The 26,752-nt window shown below is 38.7% G+C and overlaps 1 protein-coding gene across 6 annotated transcripts in view; it reads right to left on the reverse strand.

The window, feature by feature from the left end:
• Positions 1-2,615: 2,615 nt before the first annotated feature.
• LOC309345255 (phosphatidylinositol 3-kinase regulatory subunit gamma) overlaps positions 2,616-26,752 on the reverse strand; it is a 252,879-nt gene continuing 228,742 nt past the window's right edge. For 4 of the 6 annotated variants that reach the window (XM_081868236.1, XM_081868237.1, XM_081868241.1 and 1 more), the window contains 9 exons: positions 24,764-24,875; positions 21,539-21,637; positions 19,063-19,243; positions 18,243-18,368; positions 14,855-14,997; positions 13,320-13,496; positions 12,001-12,072; positions 11,264-11,434; positions 2,616-9,144 (listed from right to left, as the gene is read on the reverse strand). In XM_081868236.1, the coding sequence (XP_081724362.1) occupies positions 8,946-9,144; positions 11,264-11,434; positions 12,001-12,072; positions 13,320-13,496; positions 14,855-14,997; positions 18,243-18,368; positions 19,063-19,243; positions 21,539-21,637; positions 24,764-24,875 (1,280 nt within the window). In that variant the 3' untranslated portion in view covers positions 2,616-8,945. The remainder of the gene's footprint in view (positions 9,145-11,263; positions 11,435-12,000; positions 12,073-13,319; positions 13,497-14,854; positions 14,998-18,242; positions 18,369-19,062; positions 19,244-21,538; positions 21,638-24,763; positions 24,876-26,752) is intronic. The other 2 variants (XM_081868238.1, XM_081868240.1) reach the window with 1 other exon arrangement.

Consider the following 26,752-nt stretch of genomic DNA (forward strand, 5'->3'; position numbering starts at 1 on the left):
CTGGATTATCCAGAGAACAGGAAAATCAGGCTTTGGTCTGGATGAGACCCTAATTTGTAAACATAAAATAATTCTTCACCCTAAAAAGTCAAATCAGTGACACACTCAGGTTCTTAGAGAAGCTCTAATTGATGCTGGCTCTTCTTTCTCCAGCTATAAAAATGGGCAGACTCACATCGAGACCGTAAATAATACATTATGTTCCCTAAGATGACAGTTGCCTTGTTAAATGGGGTCTTTTTAAAAGTAAAGAAGAAAATAAAAATGTCAGCAGTACCTTGTAGCAATAGTTTATCTAGCTCAGTACTGCCAAGCTGCAGCAGATACCTCTGGCCCATTCCTATGCTCCTGCCACGTTTTTTATTTTGGTAGTTACTATCTGCAAAAATAGGGATAGATACACTATTGAATGCAAGTAGCATGAACTCAGGATTTGCCCCATTATAAATTGCATCAAAAATTAGTACTTAGTTGTACTGAACAGAAAAATCAGTTTAAGGATTTGCACCTTTTAAGGGTAGTCTTATGTCCCCAGGGATGGTAGAATGTTGCAATCTCCCTCTCTGCAGGTCTGCCCTCAGAAGCTTTCACTCTGTAACCTTCAATGGGAGGACAAAAAGTGTGTTTTCGGGGTGTGTGTGTGTGAATCGGGATGTGTTGGGATTCACAGGATCTAAAGCACTGTCAGAATTGGGGGGGAGGGGAGCGCAGTGGCCCTGGGAAGTGGTGTACTTATTTATTTTTTAAAAAATTAGGTCTTATCTTAGAAAATGGGGAAATAGATTATGCCCACCCTCCTTTGCCCTAAAGGCACAAGCCAGGTCAGACTCTGGATCTGGCAGTTCTTCCATCTCAAATTCTCCCTCCCCCAATGCTGTAGGTGCAATTCGCACCCATTAAAATCAAGAATAGTACAGGTATCCCTCAGAGATATTGTAGGTTTGGTTCCAGAATACCACAATAAAGCAAATATTGCAATAAAGTGAGTCACACATTTTTTTCTTGGTTTCCCAGTGCATGTAAATGTTATGCTTATACTATACAGTGGTCTGTTTATACTATACTGTTAAGCCATGTCCCCTCTGGCTGCAGGGGTGGGAGGAGAAAAACTTGGTCCCTAGCCAGCTCCACTCCTGTGGCAGGAAGAGGGGCAGTGGGCGTCTTCCTTCTCCTGGAAGCAGCTAGGCTGCCTGCAACTACAGCCACAGGAGCAATATCTGTGAAGTGCAATAAAGTGAGGTATGCATGTAGATCATTTTGTTCATGCTTAATACCCTAACCCTATTGAATGAATGGGCTTGTGCCCCTTGGCATAATTTGAAAAGCAAGAGCAGTGAGTCCCTTACTTACCAGCTTGATTGGCCGCGACAGGAAGAAAGAGAGAATAGGTTGGCCATGGCTACTTTTGGCTCTGGCCCAGTCTACTGCTGGCTTAGAATCTGCTCTCAGTCAGCATATTGTCTGTCCCTGCTTCAGAATGTAAGCAGCAAAGCAATCAGTTATGAATGACATTTAAAAGTTGCGTTCTTCTGACCAAAGTCTGAATGGAACACACTAGGTCCAGTAGCTGTAACTGAAAATGAGATCATTGAGTGATGTAAATCAGTGTTCACTAACAGTTTATGATGAACTGAAGTAATTTTCCACCTGGGATTTTAAAGTAATAGTTGGGAATTTCAGCAATATTTTGACAAGCGAGGCTCCAATATTTATTTGTTCTTGTATTTAAAATTTCAAAACAGAGTAAACACATTTTTATCACCACATCATACCAGCTAGGCTGTATTTCTCAATTTATTAGAAACAGCGGTCAGTACATCCTTCTAAAACATTACATGTAAATGTGCTTTATTGCAATCTTTTATTGCATTTTTATTCTAAAGCAAAGTAGGCCAGAATGCTTAGTGCCTGGGATTCCAAAGCTCAACCACCTATTTTAAAAAATAGAAACATACAGTAAGATCATAGCACATTTGGTGACAAGTACAATGTTGCATTACTTATCTAGAAACTACAATATGACTAACATACAATTGTTTTCCTCATGAAGCAGTTTCTTTTTTAAAGTTAAACTACATGAATTTGACTACACCATAAAATGACAGAAGAACAGGTTTTACATACCAACAAGACTACTCAAGTTACATGCTGGAATTTATATTTAAAAAATAACAAAACAAAAACAATCCCCTTTGCTCCATGAGAAGCAACCTTTGACAAATAGCATCCCTTAAAAGAAAGACCAAAATGGATTTCAAGAATGTAGTGTTCATGTGCGGGATGTACAGAAGGAGTGCACAGTCCTGGCATACCTCAATACAAAATGAAGCTACCTACTCATTGTTACATGTATTTGTAAAATGAGTCCATACACAGTGATTAATGCTATTATTCTCCTTTGCACATTAGTTCTAGATGGGGTTTTCCCATATTTAAGAACTGCAACTGTTACCGTCTCTCAAAAGGAAATGGGGTTTATATAAAATGCAACCACTTTGCTTTGAATAAACTACAATGCTTTATCTTGAAGCAAATAAGGAAAACACTTTTTAAAAATCGGAAATTTAAAAGCACATTGAGAGTATTAGTGAGGAACCCCACTTTTTGGGGGGGGGGGAGGGAGGAGAGAACAAAATGATCCAAACTTTCAGATTGTGAGGTGGGTAAAGCAAGTGAAAATTTTGAATTTGGAGTTTCAGAGGGCCAGGGCTAGTTATGGCCAATGCATATTAGATATATGTATGTGAATTTATTTTCCATATATCTATATACATACAGTACACACACGCACACACACACACACACGTTGCAGACCAATACAATCCCATGGTGCTGTAAACTGGCAAAAATTAACAGGTTGAGTTAAATTTCTTTGTAGTCAGTCACTGCAAATACCGAACACTCTACACTCCAAGAAAGACAACACACAGCTAGCTGGCATACAAGGGTGCAACACCACTGAACATACTAGGCCTATGATGGGGGAGGAGAAAGCATGTTGACCCTTGAAAATGTCTTTAAATAGCTTTTCTTTACACACTGCAAATGCCTGTCTGAAAATAAAAGTGTCCCGAGGGGCTGACTGGAAAAAAGTGCAAGGCTCTCAATGGTTATAGGTAAAATACTAAGTGTGAAACAGAATAAACTTTTAACTATGAGCCATTGCTATATGCAATACTCAACCTCCATGAGCGATAAGACAGGAGTAAGGGATGTTGCTGAAGAATAGTGTATAGTATAAAGGTCTGCATTAAAATTATGGAGCCAGCCAAAAATGCTAGTGCTTGAAACCTAGAAAAGTTAGACTGATTTGCTAAACTTCCACTATTTGTTATTCAGTGTTCAGTCAAAACATACTCCAGCCAAGCAAAGCTCTTAGCTCAGGGCTGAGAGTAGATAGGATGTTGAGAGATCCTGTGTATTATTTATAGCCCAATCATACCAGAAGAATAGTGCTTGAGGGACAGTGGGTTTTTAACTCTTCTCCCTGCTGAAAATAAATCATCCCTCATATTTAATATCTGCCCCAAGGGGATGGGGAGAAAACACAGGCAGTCCCCAGTTGTATGTGTTTCCCATAACACACCAAATAGCTTCAGAATGGTGATTTAGCTCATGAAGATGGCACAGGGGAAAAAGCTTCAACCACCACACCCAGAGCTATCTTGGCGTGTAGAAACATTGCAACTGTTTGTACAATTTGGCTAAAAACAGCATTTAGCTTTTAGGCAACTGCCATCTTATGATGGCAAGCAGCAGAAGCAAAATGCCTCTTCCCACATCTCTTTACTGGGGGGTGGGGTGAGGTGTAAGAGCAGGTTGTGGGCTTCAGGGAAAAGAATGTGGGGTGCAGTGTCTCATGGACAGGAAGGAGAGGCCAGGGTTGGTCAATACATCTACAGCTAGCAAGGAGAAAGAACTACTAGGGCAGGTTAGGATGGAAAGCACTGCCTTGGTTAGTGCAAGTGTGTGGAGTCAATGACAGGTATTGCCTCCATTGCCTGTGTGACTTTCCCTGTCAACTTGGATGAAGCAAGGGTGCTGTGGTGACAGGGAATAGCTCTCCTGACTTAAGGGGAGTCATGAGACTGTGGTGCAGTGAACATCCTCACATCCCTGAGTCTCCTAAGCAGGCAGGGAAGAGTCGAGTGGTGAGGTGTCACTGAGAAAGAGAAGTGCAGCAGTTGGAGACTGGTTATGGGTCAGCTGCCTGGGTATGGGTCCCAAGACGTACCTGACCATGTCCACTGCTGATGCCAGCCCTCGGACACATCCTTATTCCATTTCTTTTAAGATGTGCTTCCTATCTCAAAATGCCTTAAAACACCTCAATTCTGGAAAATTATCATTTTCAGGAAATAAAGTAATTCTTATTATGGGGGGGGGGACAGAGTTCATGTCTAAAAGTACAATTGCTGCATATCAGAAAATGGAGTTTCAATATGTTAAAACTCCAGGTCTGGCTGCTTTTAAGTGCAAGTATTTTAAAGGGTGAAACAAACTGGATGTAAATCTTTACTTCATGAGCATATTGAAACTTTTCAAGTCATGAAGTATATATTTATGAATTCACATTAAAAAGATAAAAATGGGTAGAAGAGACACCTTTTAGCATACATTATGCCCAGATCTGCATTTATACTCTGTCATCTCACAAAAATTGTCTTACATCTGCATACACACAATACATGTTACCACTTCAGATTTTTATTCCCTGTTAGTGTGAATTAAACCAAAACCAAAAAAACTACACATTCAAACAAATATTGTTCAAGTACCAAAGAGGGGGCTTTTGTAGACTTGGAAATATGATAGCCAAACAGGAAAATTGCTATGTGAAGAGAACCCATTAAGTCACTGTACATGTTGTCGTGGCTTTCCAAATGACAACATAATTACAGAACCAAACCACCTCAAGCCCTTAATATTTGTCCTACATGTGTCCAGGTTGGCTTCTACAGTCTATTGTGTGCCTGATCTTAAGAAAGACTGAAGAATTGCTGCTATCCCTATTCCTGAGCTTGTGCAGACCGGGGGTTTGGATGAAAAAAAAAAAAAAAAGAATATATGAGAACTGTGCTTATGTATGGGAAAACCAAAAACCTACAGTTATTGGGGGGGGGGAGTAGTACTGGAATTAAAGAGATTATGCATACTAATTTATACGTGAATTCAGTGGCTGGAGGTAGATATAAACTTAAATTTGGGTTGTATGATTGTTTTATGTTGCTTGTGTTGGCTGATCCCCTGCTCCTTTTCATTTTAGGCCATGATCCTAAGAATTGCATCACCAGCTCTACATTTTAACTACAGGAGCTTTTCAAAGTTTGTATCCGGCTAACAACACCACACACCACATCAGGTATAATTTCTGAACTCTCCCAAGTTTTAAAAGTGACTTGTTGAGCAAAGAACTGTTGTTTAGTGAAAGGTAACCAAGCAGCTCCAATGTGCACATAAAATCAATCTAGCTCACAGACTAGAAAAGTAACCCAGTGAGGCTGGATTTATTCCTACATTCATAAGTAGGATATTCAAGATACTGCTTTGTACAACATAGGTACAGAGGAAAAACTATGTTGTAACCTCCTTATGAATTCTTCCCAAAATTTCTCCTTAACAGTGCTGTATTTGTTCTTATGATATGTGACTGGCAAAGAAATTAGCCTCAGAAGTACTAGCAGTTCAATTACTTTTCAATCTTGGCTGATCTATTGTGCATTGTAGCTACTGCAACAGCTACAGAAAAATATGCAGTTTTCTACTTGTGAGAAAGGAAAATATTGAATCTTCCCCACTAAAGCACTTCAGATAAGCTGCATATTAAGAGCCTTTCTACCCAACCAGTTTACTGCTTAACAAAAAACATTTACATAGTTGGGTCATTGAAATCAGTATAACATCTAGCAGATAAAAAAAATGTTCTAAAAAAATGTTCTACTAAAACAAGCCTAGCTCATTGGCTTAAAAAAACCCACACATTCAGCTCTTCTCATTTTCCATTTTGCTATTCTCTAGTGCATTTGTAGAAAGACAGCAAGTTATGCTAGGGGGCTGATCTTAACAAAGGTGAAGTATGAGAATTTGGAATGCTGCCACTTGAGGTCAGCTACCTGCTTGAAAAATTAGGCATGAGAACATTAAATCAAGAAATGTTGATGGAAGCTGAATGGTGGTAGTAGAACATTTCTTCTACAAACTTTCATTTGTAAACTGCAAAATGATTTTTCACTTGCAAAGTCCATCCAAAAATGTTCAATGTGAGAGGCATTGCAAGCATGTGAACACCAGCTGGCTGTTATTTATAAGCCAAAAGGAAGCCATGTATATATGTTTACTTTCCTCAAAATTCTAATCTAAATGTGTCAGAATGTGCCAATTTAAAGGGAAGTAAATCAAGGCACCTTGTGAGATGAAGTACACATAAAGTTAATTGTAAATTTTTAAAAAATGAACCTAAAGGAAGCATATGAATTTACTGATACTCTGAATGCAGTAACAGAAGCCAAAGGATTGTATCCCCAGGGCCATGTTAGTCCTACTTAGGAGTAGACCCACTGAAGTCAATGGACATGACAAACTTGGGTTCATTTAATTTCAGTGGTCATTCTGAGACAGACTAGCACTGGACTCAGTGACTTCATAGGGGCAAACCCAAATGAAGTAAATGCAAAACAGTGGAAGCTGTGTGGTATGGCCTAAATTGCCAATTAGCTCATTGTTTGGTTATAACATTAAAATGTGAAGATTTATAATTGGTAGTTATGGGAAAACATTCCACTGATTCTGAGTAAGTCAGAACAAGCCTCTGTGGTCTAGGCTAGATTTAATGACAGAGTAGTATTAAGCAATGTGTAGGTACCAAATTAAATGTGCAAGCTGGTTAGGCTTCCAGAGGAGGTATAAAGTTTCAACCTGATGACTCTGAAAAGTGGCAGAATCCAGTGCCACGCTTAATAAAAGTAGCATATTGCTGCTGGCTAAAGAGGATGTGGGAGTGGACAGGCCTGGGAAGAGAGGGACTGAAGAGATGGTGGCACATTAAGTTATTAACTGTTGTCTCACAAATTTAAAGACTACAGGATGGGTTTGTTTGTTTTTTACAACCATGGTTCCATTTTTAGAAGATCATGTTCCAGCTGGTTAGCCAGCACTTAGCTTAAGTGGCAGTAGATTAGTGCAAAACAGAAGTGCTTTTGGGACATGTCAAGCAATCTAGTTTAGCCCCTCCAGTTGCTGATTAGTGCTCAAATTTTATCATTTTCCTGTTCAGCAATTTCATATTCTGCATAATACTTCTAAGCTCCCTTATAGTGCATTCTGCTTTGTGTAAACATTAGAATCTAACAGTCTGGGGGTTCAAGGTGGCACTGAAGGTAGGTTGGAGCCAGAAAAGATCCAAATGTCCCAACTCCCTGGCATGCACTTCAAATACTACACAGAAAAAGGAAAGACTTCATGCTGAATCTACCGATTTGTCCTTGTTGTGTAAGCAAGTGTTCTAGCTCAAATATAATCTTTAGAAATTACAATAAATCAACAAGGGCATACATGTAGTGACAAAAAAAAGGTAAATACAGCATTGTCAGAGCACAAATTCTCACAGTCTAGTGGATCCAGTTCTCACTATTTGCTATAATTTCATTATTTGATGTTACATATAATCCAGATGAATCTGATGGCAGATGACCAAGCAAAGCTGTTTACATACTGATAGATTCTACCACTTTATATCTTTACTAGTCCCATTGAATTCAGCTACCCAAATATTTGTCTTATGGTAAGCCAGCAATGAATTCTAAGGTTATACAACCTGTACAATGGATTTCATGATTTAGGGTGCAATCCAAATGCATTATAAACACAGTTTTGTAGCCAGTTTCAACAGTATATAGACTGCACCCATAGGGGTTTTTTGTTTTGTTTTTCTTTTTGGTTTAGCAAGCCATTGAGAAGCAATCCATTGCACTTCTAAAGTTTTTTTAAAAACAACAACAAATGTTTTTAAAACAGAAAATTCATTGTTTAGCATCTTATAAACATGCCAGGTGCCAGCTTCATTCTGCTTAACATTCCAAAGCTTAGTATCTTTTAAAAACAAAATCTGACATCCTTGGAAGAAAGGAACCACATTTTGAAAATAATAAAGGGGGAAGTGGTGCAGTTACATCAGAACAGGTTAGTTTTCAAAACAACAGAAGACTTTTTAGCTTTTATATTTCTCTCTTCAAGTTTTGGCAAGTGTGATTGCAAATGCAATCTACCCACCCCCCCAAATCCAGCAATGAAAGTAGTTTTGGTGGGTTCAATTTGGTTTCTTTTATTTGAAGACCGGTAAGTACTATTGAAACCAAAGTTTTGCTATGTTGGTAAAATATAAAGCAATATTTCCTTGAGGATATTCTTTTAAATAAGAACCTGAAACTCTCCCCATAATTCCTTTGGTCTCCTCTCACCAAATACCATGCTACATCAAGATGAGCCCTCATGTGTAAGTTTGTCTGACTTGCAGCCAAGCTGCTAAAATTAACAGGGAAGTTTCTGGAGTAGAGACTTTCCCTACATTTTCCTGGAGCTTAAGACTGAAAGACATTACTAATACCTCAGAAAAACAAAATCCAAGTAGAAGTTCCGCTGATGGTGCCTGGCAAAAGTTTTGCTTTTAGTTCTTTCTGTATGCATCTTTAAAGAGATAACTTGTTCCTTATAGGGAAAATGAGAGAGTCTCCTTATATAAAAACACAGCTGATCTTCAGGTAGCACCAGGGCACCAACCCCAAAGCTATTATTTTGTTGCTGCTAGGTCTCCAATTCACATTCATCAAATCATTTCTTGTGCAAAACAAGCAGTCTTAAGGAGAAAGAATGCCCTCTGGGTTTTAGTAAAAACTGTAGAAAAGAAATCCGAGAACTAACACTTCACCTATACTCCACCCTCCTAGAATTTATCTACAGAGGGAGGGCATCTGTGCGTTGACAGGATAAGCGAGCCGGACATTGAGGGAGTCATTGTGTTGGACAAGGGAGGTATGCTGGTAATGAAGGACTAATTCTTTTAGGGTAGTATAAAGGTTATATGGCTCTGCAAACCCATAACCTCTTGGAGTGCTGTAAATCACACAGTGTTTAACTTCACCATCAGCTCTGTTAAAAAAAATAGAAAATTAAAAATTAACATGATAGTAATTTAGAAGGATTACAACAAGTGAGATACTGAAAAGTCATGATAAACATCAAGGAACCTTGGATACAACAGTATTCCTGTAATGATTTTCATGTTTAGAATGGCTTGCTGTCTCATGAATGCTTGTCACGGTGCAGTGAAGGCTTTTTTTAAAAAGCCTTTCAGGTTGTGACAGAGGTTCCTATTCTACCTGAATATCATCTTCCAAACCCTCTAGAGCTTAACTTTATACAATATATAACATATTTACAATAAATAGTTTTTTTGCCAGAGAACCTGCTTTTGGACTTAACTTTCAGTAAATCCATTTAAAAAAAATGAAAGCAGTTCAGGTAAGTGGCATTTAAGGTTCCAGTACTGTTCCTGGGCAGATCCTTATATATACTAATGGGCTCATTGGACCAGAATACATAGGACAAACATTCATTCAGTACTAAAGCACATATAATTCTATCACACATGTAAGCAGAATAAATGCCCAACCTGCGAAGCATTTCAAGAACTACAAATTATCCATAATCTAGGGAAATGTACATCCTCTAGCTCTTGTAGAAACTTGTTTTGCTTATGTCACAAGAGCAGGAAGATACTAAACAATTTAACTTACTGACTGCACTAACATTATTGACAAAAGATATGATTGTGGACAATTCCCAACACATTAGTTCCACAACATGGTGCCCTCTAGATGTAACTCCAATCATCCCTGACCATTGACCATGTTGGGTGGAGCTGAATGGAGGTGGGGAAAGGCAATTAGCTCAGTGGTAGAGTGTCTGTTGGAAGATTAGAACAGTCAAAAGAAAGTTATTCACATAGTGCATAGTTAAACTATGGAATTTGCTCCACAAGTAGTAGTGATAACCACTAACCTGGAGGGCTTTAAAAAAGAATTAGACACTAACCACAATGGCTGTGTTCTACCACCAAGGTTGGAGACACAGTATCCCCATAAATGCCAGGGAGAGTTCTGTTGCTGCTTTGTCCTGCTTTGGTATCTGTAAGAATAGGGTGATGAACTAGATGGGCCATTGGCCAATCCAGCAGCCTGCTCTTGTGTTTGTATGTGGAAGGTCCCAGGTTTGATCCCTGACACTTTCAGGTAGGGCTGGGAGAGAACCCTGTCTGAAATCTTGGAAAGCTACTGCCAGCAGACAATACTGAGATAGATGGAGTATAAGACAGCTTCCTAAGTTCCTATACTAATCCAAACAACCAGAGGGCACCAGGTTGGGGAGGACTGGTTAAACTAATATGCCATGTTATAATCTAAATGCTAAGAAATGTCTTCATCTTTTAAGAGACCACTGACCCATCTAAATGACTAATGATGAACAGAGACTGAATTAAATTTCTCTCACTCCTGCTACCAAAGCTTTTTTAATTGCAGATGTTAAGACACCAGTCCTTTGCACTATTGTATCTATGAAGAGATCCCAATTTTTTTTACTAAAATAGTGCATTTCTGAGCAAGATCTGGCTGCATGATTTGGAAGCAATAGCAAACCAGAAGAGTAGGCCCTAAGTAGCTGTTCACATGGGCAAATCAAGGCACTCAGTATTTTTCTTGAGTGTATATAATGATGACACTGAAAGCTTAAAAACACTTTAGAATACTTTTGTCAAGAGGACTAGGCAAAGAATGCAAAAATACAAAAGAGTCACAAACAGTATATAGATTATGGGACTGAGGTCTGGTTCTCTTAGTACTGGTTGTGCTGTACCATTTAATTTACCATGTTTACTCGAATCTAATGCTCACCTTTTGGGGGCAAATTACACTGCAAAAATTGAGGTGCGCATTAGATTCAATGGCATGTTAGACTCAAGTAAATAAGGTAGAAAGCTAACCAAGTAAGCATTTAGTTATCTTTATGTTGCATTCTCCACAGTTTGTGTTAAACCCATTTTTAATTAAGAAAATATAAGGCAAAAAGCTATCCAAGTTATGCAGCCAAGTTCTATACAGGGTTATTTTGATGCAAGTCCCACCAAATTTATTAGTCTAATGTGGCTGACTCCCCTGTAAATGCACATAGAGGACTTGGCCTAAAAGAAATCCAGGGAATCACTACTTACACCACAGAACAAGCATAACAGCCTTTCTTGCTACTTTCTCGAATTAAAAATGCTCCATCAGGTTTCCCACAAAGCAAATCTTCTGCTTGGATGCGATTGATATCTCCCACAAACCAAGATGTTTCATCATAATGTGGCAGATTTTCATCCTCCTCATTTGTAAAGTATGTACTAGGAAGAGACAACAAATCTTATTTCCTTAATGCAGGAATAATTTCTGTATTAGGATTACTTGTTCTTGCATGAAGCAATTCATGCAAACAACAACAGAGGCCTAACTCACATTATTTTTATACCACTGTTAATTCCTGTGTATATGGGACCAAGCCCTGGAGAAATCAGCAGTAGTTTTATGGTGCACAAGAAAACACTTTCATTGTCTCAGATGCTTACATTTCATCCATGCAAGATAACAGATACTAAGATTTTAAAAAATTAATTTGTACTAGTTATAAATCACTAGTAGTAAATATGTTAGAGGGATGGATAGAGTTATTTTTTTCTGAATGATTCTTCTGGAACTGTACACCACTAAGAGAAAAAATCCCTTGGTGTTATCTGAAAATCTATATGCATGACCAGATATTGTCACATGATTAAGAAAAAGTGTACATGGTCGTATGACAGCCACATGCATGTACACCAACACAGAGCTACACACTCCTGTCATGCACTATTTCTATGTACTTTAATCATCCATATTGCAAAATTCAGAGTGGTTGTACAAAAACACTTACTCAATATTTTCGTTTTTTATTCCAAGCCAGTCGTTTATTCGTTTCTGCCTCACTCCTTTATGATTAAGCCAGCTGCCAATGAGAGACAATATACTGTAATACGGTCTAATAGTTAATATAATCTACAAAAAGGACACTTAACAATTCATAACATTCTGAGGCCATAATTGGTCTTCCTATAGCAGTGTCGTTACTGAAGGAATATATCAAAACCTGAATTAGAAAAGGCATATACAGTTAGTTGTACTTACTGCATATGGCTGCACATTGTACAACATTTTGAGCCTTTTGGAGAATTGACCTCCTCTATGTAAGATTTTCACTCACATCCCTTCCTTCCCCCTCCTAGCAAGATACGGGATTTGCTCACTGGATATCCCAATTCCATTTAGTGGGTAAGCAGTTAATGCTCAGAAAAGCAGCTTATCTACGAGGGCGCTGGTTAGTTATCTGCTGACTTGGTACACCCAGTGTGGATTCAGTATAGGCTCTATTTCACTTCAAAGCTAACAAGAAAATTCAGCTGGAACCAGAAATGTTCCGTACAAGACATGCTATGGATTAGTTATTATTAAGCCAAGCACTTATTACATGAGTGCTGAAAAGGCTAACCAACTGTTAACATCCTTTCACATTAAGTGCTCAGCTTCCTTTCCATTAATATATTTGGGCCAAATTAGATGAGACACCATTCACACAATTAATAGGAATTGTGTGAATGTTTTTTGTAAGTAAATTGAAAGAACATATCTCCCATCTGTGCTTTAAAGCCTGCTTGTAGCTCCAACAGTAGCTGAAGTCAGTTTTAAGAAGCAGGACCTTCTTTGTTTGGGCACCCTGAATATGGAACTCGCTCCCGTTGGAGATGCTGTTGTCCCCCATGTTATCTATTCTCAAATGCCAAGTTAAGACATACATGTCATATCAAACATGAAGGACTTTTATTTTTAGCCATTGACTGTTTTATGATGCTTATGCATTTTAATGATTTTATGGTTGTTGAGTATATTTATTGACTAGTTTTTGTACTGTCCTAGAAAACCTTTGGGATGAAAGGCAGGTTATAAATAAATAAGTGAATAAGTACAGTAGACCTGATTTGCATCTGTACCAGAGTAGGGGTCTTTAATCATTAGGTGACATGAAGAGCCCAATCTGGATTGGGACACAAGTGGAGGGTTAAAGCTCCCACCCCCACCAGAGTCTTAATCTAGCTCAGGGCCACTCTATTTACTTCTAAAATGACACCAACACAATTGCTAATTCTGTGAATGACCCTAACCAGAATACTGGAGACTCACAGACCGGCTATTACTTACACAAGGTACTGATCTCTGATTTTGCGCAGCTGCATAAGATCAGGTTTGATACTGTTCATTTTCTTGTCAGTTTCCCGGTTGTCTAGAGCTTGCTTCTTCAAATCCTGTTCCAGTTGCAGCTTACTATCATGGATTTCACCCAGACGTGATTTTAATTTTTCATAATTCATCGCAATGCTGTAAAGAAGTGACTAGTTTTTAAAGGGTAAAAGTTACACACAAAAATAACCACTCTCATCTACAACTAAATAGTACATAGTGACTGTATTAGGCACTGTGGAAGACATTGGCTTCATTCATTCATTTCAGACTAAAAGTGTATCTACACAAGAGCTTCCTGATCCTTTTACAACTTAAGCACTAAACCACAGGTGCAGAAAGTCTACCTTGGAATAGCAGTTGTAAGCTGTAGAACAGAACATTCTAGCAAAAGCACCTGGACAATACCACTTCTTCCTCTCTATTATCTAAATATTATTTGGACGAAGACTTTCATGACTAAAATTATGCTAACAGAACATGATTCTTGATCTGAGCTTAACTGAAGAAAAAATGGAAAAGTTTGAGTAGTCTCAAAAGTAAGAGACCACATGCATCAGATATGATCCTAGCTGCATCTTATGATCTTCCACTGATACTCCACTGATACTCTGCTGCATCTGTCTCCTTCTTCAGAGATAAAGTAGGTGGCCACAGCAGACAGGACCTTTTACATATTGGCAGAGAGGTTGCTGAATAAAACAGGGAGGGTGTGCTGCAGAGTCTGCTTTATTTGGGCATGACGGTTTTTAATTTGCCTTTCCTGTGTAGATTCTGCTGGTTTAATATAATATTGCTAGGTTGTTTTTTTATTCCATTTGTTGTTTTTATTATGAAAACACTTCTGAAAATTGCACTGTAAGCTGTATTAGAGGCTTTGTTAAGGAGAATAAAGATTTAAATTAATTTTAAAAATGAAGATAAGTTACCCCATTGTTTATTACAAGCTGCCCAACTACTACCATTTGAACTTCAGAAGTCATTTTGCCTGGATAAGATACCTCACATGAATACTTTTCACAGTTATTAGAAAAAGCATCCACACTATTGTTCATGTTGTTTCATTATCTAACAAATTATTTAATTGAGAATCTATGCTGTTAAGAACACTCTTAAGAATAGCCTCCTAAGTCTAGCAAACTGTCTCCAACAGTGATCAACCAGATTTCCATTTAGGTAGCTGCCCTTTCCTAAACCTTTTCCAGCTCTATTAAAATTCTGTCATTCCTTTTTCAGAAGAAGTTGATCTGGAGCTCTTCATCCTGCTTGGGATTGTGCTTCTTGAGTAATTTCATCTCAATCCATGATTTACTAAATTTTAAACATGGAAAAAGTTGCTATCTAAATTCAACAGAACATCAGGTAACATGCAGTCAGTTTCCTTGTAAATTTCATACAGTGCGGAAATTGCTTACAACAAAGGTGTCTGATCCACAGTAGTTATGTAACTAAATAGTGGAGGTCAATGGGAGAAAATGGCATTTGGGCAGACCTACCGTTCAATTTCCTTCTCATTTCCTTCTCTTCTGAATCGTTCAATGTATTCTTTGCTATATCGCTCTTGGGTGTGACACTGCTCTTCAAATATTTTAATTGTTTCATTAAAAGCTTCTATTGCTGTTCTCTTCATTTGAATTTCCTGCACAGAGAAACCAATTTCAAAAATCATCATTACTCGCCAGAAGCACAAAGCTGTAGAACTATTTGATTATTATTTTTACATAAATCAAAGCAGATAATTTATAGGTCTATATGATTTGATTCAGTATTGAAAAGTATATAATTCAAACACTGAGTGAATTACCAATTTAAAGTATCTAATCTACAAGACTCTCTGGTTAGTCAGATACACCTGCTTTGCCTTCTTTCACCTTGAGAAAAAAGTGACCATGTTGTTGTCGTACAACTTTACTGAGCATTTCACAAAATAAAGCTATTAAAGCAGTTTACAAAACAAAACAACCCAAGTTCTAAGAACAATATCATTTCAACAAACTCTAAAGATATGCAATTGTTTCATAAATGACTGGTTACACACCTCAGGGAACGCCTTAAACAAAAATGTCTTCAATAAATACCTACACGGTATGACACAAGGCACCTGTCTAATTCTGGCAGGTTACTTGAGAGACTGTCTTATACCAAACACACCCAGCAGACTGCTGTTGTCTGGGGGAGGGTCCTGCAAGTTTCAGCATCTCAGAAGCCCACTCAGAGAAGAGCTTTTAGTGTGGCTGCCCCTGTTCTGTGGAATAGCATTTCTACTGAGATATGACAGGTGCCCACAATCTGCAAACAGTTGAAGACATTTTTGTTCCAACAAGCTTTCCCAGTTGTATACACAAGTCTTTATCATGAGTCTCTACATGTTAGGGTTTTAATCTTGTTTTAAATGTATTTTTTTACTTTGTGTTTTTAACTGTTTTTAATTATGTTATGTGTAAATCACCCCGAGATGGTGGTTTAAAAGGCAATTAATAAATTAAGTGCAATATTAATAACAGATTCTAAAGAGCTAGAGCTGCAACACTAAAAGTGCAGTTTCTAATACAAACTAAGTGCACCTCTAGGGCATATACACACATCATTTTTTTCTTATGCCACCTTTCCATAGATAAAACCATGCTTAAGGTAACTTACAACTTGAAAAGAATTGTGTAATTACAAATATAACAAAAATAGCCATTAACAATATCTAAAACTCATCAAAAAGTACACAACCTAATTAACAATTTCCACATTAAATCATATTAAGATCCACAATAAGCCCCAGGGAAGCCCCAGAGAGTGTGTGTTGCAGGAATGCAGCCTTGAGGTTAGTAGAGTGGCCAAGTTATCTTGGTCCAGGAAAAGTCATAGGTATCTTACTAACTGAAGCTGGTAGAAGACACTTCTAGCCTCCAAGGCCACCTATACCTTAAGTGACAAAGATGGATACAGGAGCACTTCCAGATAATATACCTTCTCTTTCAGAGGAGGTGCAACCCCATTCAGGACATGTAACTGACCTATATCCAAGACATGGGGACCACTCACCCACAAGATCTATGCCTTGTCAGAGTTTATCTGCTGCTATCCAACCTACCATTGCAGACGGATACTGGTCCAGCCTGCATAGCCACTCCGTCAGATGTTACATAAAAACAGTGGTGTGTGTTATCAGCATACTAATAGCACTTTGCTCCAAATTCCTTAATGCCCACTCCGAAAGGCTTCATACAGATGTTAAAAAGAATTGGGGACATAGATAGGGACCCTGTGGCTATCCAGTTCCCATCACTCCTGTGGATTGGCTATGATGGCTAGGGGCTGATGGGAACCGGGAGTGCAACAACATGATTACAACTCTGAGTATACAGAATTGGGAGAAACTAGCTCCAATCCAGGTGATCAGCTACAGTGTCAAGATTGAAGCCAGGGCCTCATTTATACAAACCATCTACTCTATCTAATACAGTACCTGAGAGCACTCATGGATGGATTTCAAGTGCAAAGTTACACACATGCAAGTATATTTATAGGTATGAAGGGGAGACTTGTGGTGATTTTGCGAGTGACCTCTATTCACATGTCCTTTTTTGTTGCTCTGAATCTGCATAACCATGGCTTCAGACATAATTCCTAGCTAGCCAAAGCAGTTTGTACAAGTCACAGACTTGGATCCTGAGACCCATTAAATGCAACAAGACCTTGAGGTTACAGTGTTTCAGTAATGACTCAGCAAAGGCAGAGACTCGGAAAGAAATATTCTGTGGTAGCATAAGCCTTACACAGTGTATTTACATCATCTTAGAATAATTTCATACAAACACCAAGGTCCATATTTTATATAACTCTTTGTGCTGATGTTAGAAAAAACAAACACAGAGACCCAGTACATTCAAAATATATTCCAAAGAGATGAATCAAATATTCTTACACACCATGCCAACTCTTGTCAATGGTGATGGGATACATGCCTCAAAGACTTTCTAGGGTGCATTTCTGTTTTTTCCTGTTAGTTTGCAGGCTCATTTGTTTGCAATACTATTTGATTTAATATTTTAGTTTAATTAAAAATATATATATTAGCCAATGCACAGTGTGCAGTTCATTTGATGAAATAATCATTTGTGAGCACAGCTTTAGAAGCAGTAACTATGAGACAGACTGGCTCCTCAAAGTGTCAGCATAAAGAATCAAGCCAGTCTTGCACAAATTATTGTGCAATGCACACCAGCATAATGGCTTACACAAACAGTTCTTTACTCAGAATATTACCCAGTTTCTCAGTGCAAACACTTTCCATCAAGTTTGAACTCTGTTTCTGTTAGCGCAAAATGCTTTGCTTTCATGGAAAATTTTGTTAGGAGGTAAGCTGTACTGTTTAAGGACTGGAGGTCCCCCCCCCCCCGCCATTTCTCTGCTAGACTACCACTTAGCAGATTCATGATGCTGTGCTGAAATGTTCCACAGCAGAGCATGATCTTCCTGATAGCTTGGCATCCAAGACTATACACTCAAGAATGCCATTCATTCAAAATCTGTAACAGTTCCCTTCTGCAGGACATTGCTCTAGCTATATGTTAGGTGGGAGCAGATTCCTTTTCCTATGCTGGCCTCTTAACATACAATGCTGGCCTCTTAATATACAATGCAGGGGATAAAAAGTAGGTGGGAAGTGTGTATGTGTCTTTAGCTTTCCTCCCAGCTACTTTATCTGTGCAACCTCTCCTCCTAGCTGCTTTTGCTCCAGGCTGGCTCCAACACCAGGTTTCTCAGTACTGTGAGCAAAAGAGCACAGATCAAACACTGTTCCCCCCAATTTGGATTGGAGATTGTATATTTGCTGTTAAACTCTAGTTCAGGCCCAAGTAACCATGAGAACACAATGCAACAACACACCTGTGATGTTCTGGTGTATTCTTCATATAGTCTGTCATATTCCTTACTTTTCTCTTGATACTGGGTGTGGTACTCCTGAAGCTTTTTGCCCACAGCATCAATATTATCTTCTTTTACCAACTGATCCTGCATACATAAAAAAGAAAATAAGTATACTTTTCTATGAAAGACATTCAAGTGCTGACCTATCTGGAGAACTACCCTTATGGAAACACAAGACAGTCTTAGCCTGAACAACAAAGCCTCTCTATACATCTACCAAGACGTTATCCTTAACTTCTGAACACTGACTATTCCTGTTACTCAGGAAATATGTATAAATGTTTGAGATTGTAGAATTAACAAATTAGTTTTGGGACCTTTTATTTGAGCAAACACTTGCTTAATCAGCAATATTTCTTTTAGAGAGCATGGTAGGCTTTCAATACTCGAATGTTTCTTCTACAAAAAAAATATTTATACTATTTTGCCTTTGTAAACTTTCTAGTTTGGAAGAGATACCAATAATGACAGAAAAAAATAGCAGGCAAAGTTCCAGATTTACTAAAAAGCAGAGAATCAGTTCATCTTCATTTCTCTTGCAAGATCAAAAGTTTTATGCACATATAGCTTATACAGCCAATGAGAGACTACGACAAGCAGGAATTTAAAGGAGAGTATGCCAAATTAGGGACCAGCTACTTCCTAATATAAGTGATGAATGTTACATGTTCTTATACAAAACCCTGTCTTTACAAAAATTTTTTTTTATTAAAACTCAATAAAAACACACATATAACGGTAATACAAATGGTAATACAGGGTTCTTTGAAAATCTCACCTGCTGGTATCTGGATACAGGATACATAAGTTTCACATCTAGTTTAGGGTTATACTGGGCAAGAGACTCATGGTGATAGTGGTTAATCAGTTCCACAACAGAATTGAATGTCAGTGGATCAGAAAAACCGTATTTCCCATCCCGGTGATAAATTTTTATCAATTTATTGTTGCCACCCTTTCTGCAATAGAGAGAATTAAAAAAAACAAGCATGTCATTATGTGCATTCATATTGCATACTATAAGCATGCTAAACCAAAAAGTCAAACAAACTCCTGCATAGTTACTCTGCACTACATGTTGTTGACTTTGTATGTAGCATCCCATGCAATACTGTAATTTGAGAGTAATATTCAGTCAAAAAACATCTTAACTGTAGTTGTCACAGGCTTCACTAATTTGTAAAAGGATTAACTAGAATTTCTCCAAAGGAAGTTCAAGAATTACCGTTTTTTAGTACTGAGGAATTGTATAAAGGAATAGTTGACCTTTTAGCACATCATATGGTCCAGTTACTTTGACAGTACTTGTTTCCTACAAAACTTCATGCCTAACAAGCTAGGTGGCCACTAATATACCTCACCAGTTTGTTTGCCATAGCTATTCTTCTGGATTCAGTCTTGAATACATGAGTCTTGCCTACATGTACAAAGGGGCTACTCAGGGTTAGCGAATGTGGTGGCCTCTAGATGTTGCTGAACTACAACCCCCATCCATCCCTCAGCACTGACCATGATGTTTGCACTGATGGGAGGCCAACAATATCTGAAAGGCACCATGTTGGCTATCTGTGGTTACTCAGGTAACAACAATGTTGGTACTATGTGAATGAGCTGGAGTGAAATGCTGGGCCCCACATCCCCCCTATGAAGTTGAGGAAAAAAAAAAAAAGAAGACTTCAGCAGTGTTTACATTCACTTTCAGGGAGTCCTGGCTTGTTATGTTTAAACCCAGAATCCTGATATAAAACTAACTCTGGTAAATTCCATAATCAGCCACCTTTAAGTAAAAACATGTGTTACAAAGCTGACTTGTAAAACTAAGCAGAATTTCTTTTAAGCCAGGTTACCCAATTCAAATGTTATAACCAGTGAAGATTCCCTGTAAGTGAAATGAAACTCATAGTCTCCAGACTATGCATAGGTATGTGAGCTGAATGCATTACTTGGGCTCATTCACACATCATTAAACCAAACTTTTGCATTTGTGCAATGTGGTCACCATTTACCCTAAGTTTCTATGCAGAATGAGTCCAGGAACAAGCCTTGGGCTCGTGCACTCCCTCCATAGACATTTTCACAGCAGAAATATGTATTAATAAAAAGAGGCAGCCTACATTTACTTAATGATAAATGCCATTAATTTCTGCTGAGAAAAATAAAGCACTATGTTTGGGGACAACATTGTAGGGAAGCTAAAACCTACCTATCACTCCCAATACCAAACATACACAGCCATTAAGAATTCCATCAGAAAGCAAGACTAGGCTTGTTGGGGAGAGGAAGTTTATGATATCCCATCTCCCATCTAATTAGGAGGCAAGTACAAGCAGGACAACATTTTAAATCCTTCCAGTTTGGGATAAGTGGAAAGTGTTCCTTACTTCTACCTATATTAACTTTGGGAGGAGGATTAAGATTTGACATGGCAGAAGCAACAGTCTTAAGTGATGGGTGGCTTTATGAGAGAAGTAAAGGGAGACGAACTGGGGAAAGGGTTGAGATTCTCCATCCCTCCCTTTCCCATCTTTTAGCCATTGGTGAAATTACAGCATATGGGGAAGGCTATATACACTTTGTACTAAGACATTCCAAATGTCCTGCAAAGGAAAGACAAATTCCTCAAAAAGAGGGGTTGAGATCCTTAGTTTGCTTATTTTATGCTGCCGTCAGAATTGAAATACTCAAGTTTTTTTTAGCAAGAACTGGGGACAGGAGAGGAGAGAACAAGAAAAAAATGTGAAGAGCTACAGAGAAGTTGTTGGGTTCAACAAAGAGTTGTGCAAGATCCTGAAGCCACATTAGCCTTGCCCACTCTATTCTACCTTCACAGACGGAAGCCTCTCTATTGTCAAAAAAGCTAGAACTAGAGTAGCCAACATGGTGCCTCCAGATGTTGTGAACTACAAATTCCCAGCAGCCCCAACCAGCATAGCCAATGGTCGGGGAGATGGGAATTGTAGCCCCAAATATATGGAGAGCTACCCCTAAACACAAAATTGGTTTTAAACAGAAAAGGCTAATAATTCTCATGATGCCAAAGTCCACTACAGATTGCAAATTATTCGATGCAACATAAAGCTGTTCATTCTGCGTTCTTTTTGTATAGCCTAGCAGAAAATGTAAACAAAGTTCCAAGATAATGAAAACATGGTGCTTGTATTTACACTAGCTACAAACACCTAGACAAATTTATCAGCAGGTACTACCTACAATTTGTGCAGGACAATAGAGAGGGCAAATACAAAATTATTTACCGCAATGTCAGTGTATAGTCTCCTTGTTTCTTTGTTGATGCATCCCGCACCAGGAATGTTCCATCCGGCATGTCTCGTAATTTGTCATTTACCTCTTCCCTGGAATAACAAAATGTAGATCAAAGTATTACTCATTCATAACAGCACCACTCATTGTTACAAGTGTGTGTGTGGGGGGGGGGGGTTTCCTTTACTTTGGTTCTGAAATTATTTTTCTATAAAATTGTCTCATTCCAGTTTTATGTTGACCAATACATAGTATTTGTAATCTGTTTTAACAAAGGTAAATTTGAACTTTTAGATTCTGGAAGCAGCTGCACCTGAAGCCTCATTCCTAAATGGAGGCCAATAGTTGAGCACCAACACTTAACTGTATCTGATTGAATAAAGAAAGGGCTGCTTCATACTGCCCTAATGTCCTATAGAGAAGTTGTATTTCATTTATTTTATAACAAGATAGTAATTGTTTATTATAAACAATTAAAATTTATTGGTTTACAAGTAAATAGAAACTTTATACTGCCTAGGATGATATTCAAAATAAAACTAGAGGTTTATTATCTATCTAGAGACAGGAGAGCAACTGTGAAATTAAGGATTTCTGTTTGGCTCTCTGTACATATCCAAAGGCACCATGAAAGATTACTTATTCAAAGACTGATAACTTTCTAAAAGCAATGCTTGGCAGTTACTGGGCAGAAGAATTTCCTTCATGAGATAAAAAGAAGTTGCTGCTTGGCTAGCAGAGTCAAAATATTTGTAATTTGCACAATACATGCCCTGAGTATCATATTTATAATGTTTGTTCTCAAAAGTGCCATTTTTATCCCTGGTTTCTCCTTTTACATAGAAAAGAGGTTGTTAAACTGAAATGTGTTAGACAGATGGTCATGGATTCAATATGAAAAGATATTTTCATGGATTCAATATGAAAAGATAATTAAACTCAGGTTTCCTTTTATTTGTGACACTTAATATAAATGGTTTTATTTTAAAATTGCCAAATTGTTCAGGGTGGTTAGAACAAAAAGGGACAGTGAAGAGCTCCAAGAGGATCTCTCTGCAGTGAGTAAACAGGCAGTGAAATAGCAAATGCAGTTCATTATGAGCAAGTTTAAAATGGTACACATTGGGACCATATTTTTACATACCGTATTTTTCGCACCATAACACTCACTTTTTTCCGCCTAGAAAGTAATGGGAAATGTCTGTGCGTGTTATGGAGCGAATGCCTACGGATGGCGGGGGGATCTGCTGCAGTCAGCAGAGGATCCATGGTTCCCCTTCCTTCCCTCCTCCGTGGCTCGCTTTGAAACAGCAAAGCGGGAGAAGAGCCGCTGAGTGGGGAGGAGAGAGGGACAGAGAGCCTGCTTCTGCAAAGGAGCAAAGCGGGAGAGGAGAGGAGCCGCTTACACGAGTCCGGAGCTGTTTTTTTCAGTGAGCCAGGGAGGAGGGAGAGAACAGCTCGCTAAATAGCAGCAAATTTTTTCGCAAGCAGGCTCTCTGTCCCTTCTCCTCCCCACTCAGCTGGCTAAATAGTAGCAAAGTTTTTCAGCGAGCCGGGAGGAGGGAGCTGTTTTTTTCAGCGAGCTGGGGAGGAGGGAGAGAATAGCTCGCTAAATAGCAGCAAATTTTTTCGCAAGCAGGCTCTCTGTCCCTTCTCCTCCCCACTCAGCGGGCTAAATAGCAGCAAAGTTTTTCAGCGAGCTGGGGAAGAGGGAGAGAAGCAGAGCCTTTAAAGGAGCAAAGCGGAAGAGGAGAGGAGCCTTCTCTTATACTCCTCTTCTGCATTATTAACAGCATCCTTCTCCACCCACCCCACGCGTGCACCTTGTCCCTTGAGTGCTTTTCCTTCCCTCCCCACTTAAAACGTGGTTACAAAGCACGGATCCACATGGATCCTCAGGATTTTTGCACTGGGTCACCCCAAATTCACCATCAGATCACATAGCATGTCCATGGCTACAGCTTGCACCAAAAAAATCACACACCCACTGTTGCCTGGGGCCGCAGTGGTGCAAAAACGTGGTTACAAAGCACGGATCCACATGGATCCTCAAGATTTTTGCATTGGGCTACCCCAAATTCACCGTCAGATCACATGTCTGTGGCCACAGCATGAACCACAAAAATCATACATCCACTGTTTCGTTTAGAATATTTTTTTTCTTGTTTTCCTCCTCTAAAAACTATGTGCGTGTTATGGTCGGGTGCGTGTTATGGTGCGAAAAATACGGTATATGGCAGTGGGATATGAGCTACCAGTGACTGACAAGGAATGAGACCTTGGCATCATAGTGGACAATACTGACCCAGTGTGAGGCAGCCGTGCTAGGGATCATTAGGAAAAGTATTGAAAATAAAATTGCCAATATTGTAATGCCATTATACAAATCTTTGGTGTGATCAGAGTTGGAATGATGTGTACCAGTTCTGGTCACCTCATCTCAAAAAGGCTGTACTAGAGCTGGGAAAGTTTGTGAAAAGGGCTACCAAATTGATGAAGGAGATGGAGCAACTCTAATATGAGGAAAGGCTTTTTGGTTCAGATAAAAGACAAGTAGAAGCAGACATGATAGAGGAGTGGAGAAAGTAGACGGGGGGGGGGGGGATTTCTCTCTCTCTGATATATGTGCACTAAATTTAAGATTAATCCGTTCACAATGTTACCTGAATAATAATAATACATTTTAATATGTACATACTAAGCAGGGGTATAGAAACATTGGCCCAGATGTGACTCATAGGGCCTCTGGATCCTGCCTGCATTGCCCCCACCTCACTCTGTCCCTTTCCCACTGCAATTATGTGTAAAATGGCTTTATTCAGGGACTTTTCCCTCCATGTGTGATGCAGCCCTCCACACTTCACAATCAAGCTTCGAAAATGGCTTCTATTAGAGCAATTAAAAGTCTATTTTTGTCGAAAAGTGGTATGTAGAGGGCACTCTTCCCAGAGAGTGTAACCAAAGAAGAACCTCCCCTCCCTCTCCAATATCCCCTGCAAAAAAAATAAGGCTTCAATAAAGTTAAAATGATGCACATATAAGATTGTGGGTATGGTATGTGGGGTATGCATGTGATTTGCATGTGGGGAAGGCATGCAGCCTCCAGAAGGCTGGCCAAGAGGATACACAGCCCTTGGGCTGAGAAATGTACCCAACCTATGATATAAAGGAAAGCTGCAAGTAAGCCATATTCTCCTCCAGGAAAAGAAAAATCTTACCTTGAAATGTCTCCCCAGTACCATTCGGCATCCTGCAGTGATGAACTGCAATTCTCTTTTATCCCACTTGTATTTACTGGAGTTATTGGTTTGGAGGGCTTTGGAGGAAGAGCTGGAAGAGAGATTTTGTTGGTTTAGTTTTTTGGCTTTATAATGATATCTCAAAATATTAAATAAGGGATTCAATCAGGAAATACGGTAATACATTTTAGGTAAAGCATTGTATGATACTAAAGACCTGTGAGAACTGAAGAGAAAGAAAAGGAAAGTGACAGAAATGCCTTTTCATCTGAGATTGTGGTACTAAAACAGAAAATTCAGTTTTTAAAAAATGTCTGGTTTAAATGAAAGATGATTTGGCAAGGAATAATCAATTACTCAAAATATTTTTCTATTTACTTCTACAATGCCTACCACACTAAAGTAGTTAAGATGATTCACTGATTTCTGTTTCAAAGGCTACTTTTAAGTGCCCTAAGTACAGTAGTTCACTGTTCTTGTACATGCTGAATCAAGCCAATTTAAATTATACCGAACTTTAACCTAGTCATTCAAACTCTGAGTTGCTGATCAAGCATCAGATTCAGTTGGCAGCATACAAAACAGCCAGATTCCAGGATAGAGGTTTGATTTTTTGCTATATCCTCCTCAAATTGCGCACGTTCACATTTCTCACATTGATAGCCCACCTTTCTTCCATCATGGAACCACAATGAGCCAGTGCCCAATGCCAGACCGATTACAGAGTTTTTGGTTTTGTTTGCTTATGTGGGTTGGACGCCATAAAATTTAAACCACACCTAGAACAGATTTTGGAACTTTTATTTTTTTAAAAGCATGAAAAAAGTTATGGATTGGGCCATCTATTGGACACCTGTAGGACACTGGTCTTGCAGAAGAAACTCCAAGTTTGGGCACCAGTCACAGTTCTGCCTTCAGTCACAATACAATACTTGAGCCCAGCACCATGAGAGAGTGGGGCTGATGGAAAGTAACACATTTTGTTGCCTGGCAACAATTCTGAAGTTGACTGTGAAGTGCTTAGGGGACACATCCTACTTTTTTCGAACTACAGCAACATATTTCCATGTTCTGCATCCAGAGAAGACTGGCCCTCCAAATATATAAGGAGAATAGTACATAATCCAAATTCCAGCCCTTGACCCTAGGACTGGTCATGCTCTAATCTATTTTACTGAAAATTAGCCTAAGGCTATGCTTGCAAAGACCAGGGTATTTTTGGATTGGCTTTATATGTCTGTGTAGCCACCCTGGCAATTTATGTTGCACTGCAGTTTCATGCCATAAAAGCCACTGGACTACTGACAAAGTGTCAGGACTTCAATTTGTGTCAAAGTACTATGATGCTAAATAACCAAATATTGTTTCTTCATTTGTAAAAAACTATCAATCCACATTTTTTGTAACATACTGTTCAGTTTTCTAAAGGTCTATTCTTTCTCAACACTGTGGAAAAAAGTGTGCAGGAAGAATATTTTAATGAATTATCTACTGGACTTAGCAACATCCTCAAATTAAAACATTGCCTGTTACTACACTACAGACTTGAGAGTGCAAGTGAAAAAAGTATCAAGATTAAGAATTATTCTTCAAGTTTACTTGAGATTTTTTAAGAAATTCAGAGATATCAGATTGCATCAACAAAAGGATAACAGACTGCTTCACACATATATATTAAGAACATATACCACATGCATATAATTATGAATGAAGGTGCTATATATGCACATCTTGCTTGAAGAGGTTACACTCCTGAGAGGCTAGAGCAAATCTACAAATCCCTGTGTCTGAAACTGCTGCTATTACCCTGGTGGAGAACCTATGCTGGGAACTACATGTAGAGACTAAAACCTTTTAATTCTCTTGGACCTATATGCCGTTTTTGATAATCAAGAAAGATGGTATGGATGATATCGTCTACCAAGGATGCATGATAGGAGTATTGCATCTTGGTTCCACTCCTGGTTG

Source organism: Podarcis erhardii (genome assembly GCF_964252035.2).
Source record: "Podarcis erhardii genome assembly, chromosome: 6".
NCBI classification, from domain to species: domain Eukaryota; kingdom Metazoa; phylum Chordata; class Lepidosauria; order Squamata; family Lacertidae; genus Podarcis; species Podarcis erhardii.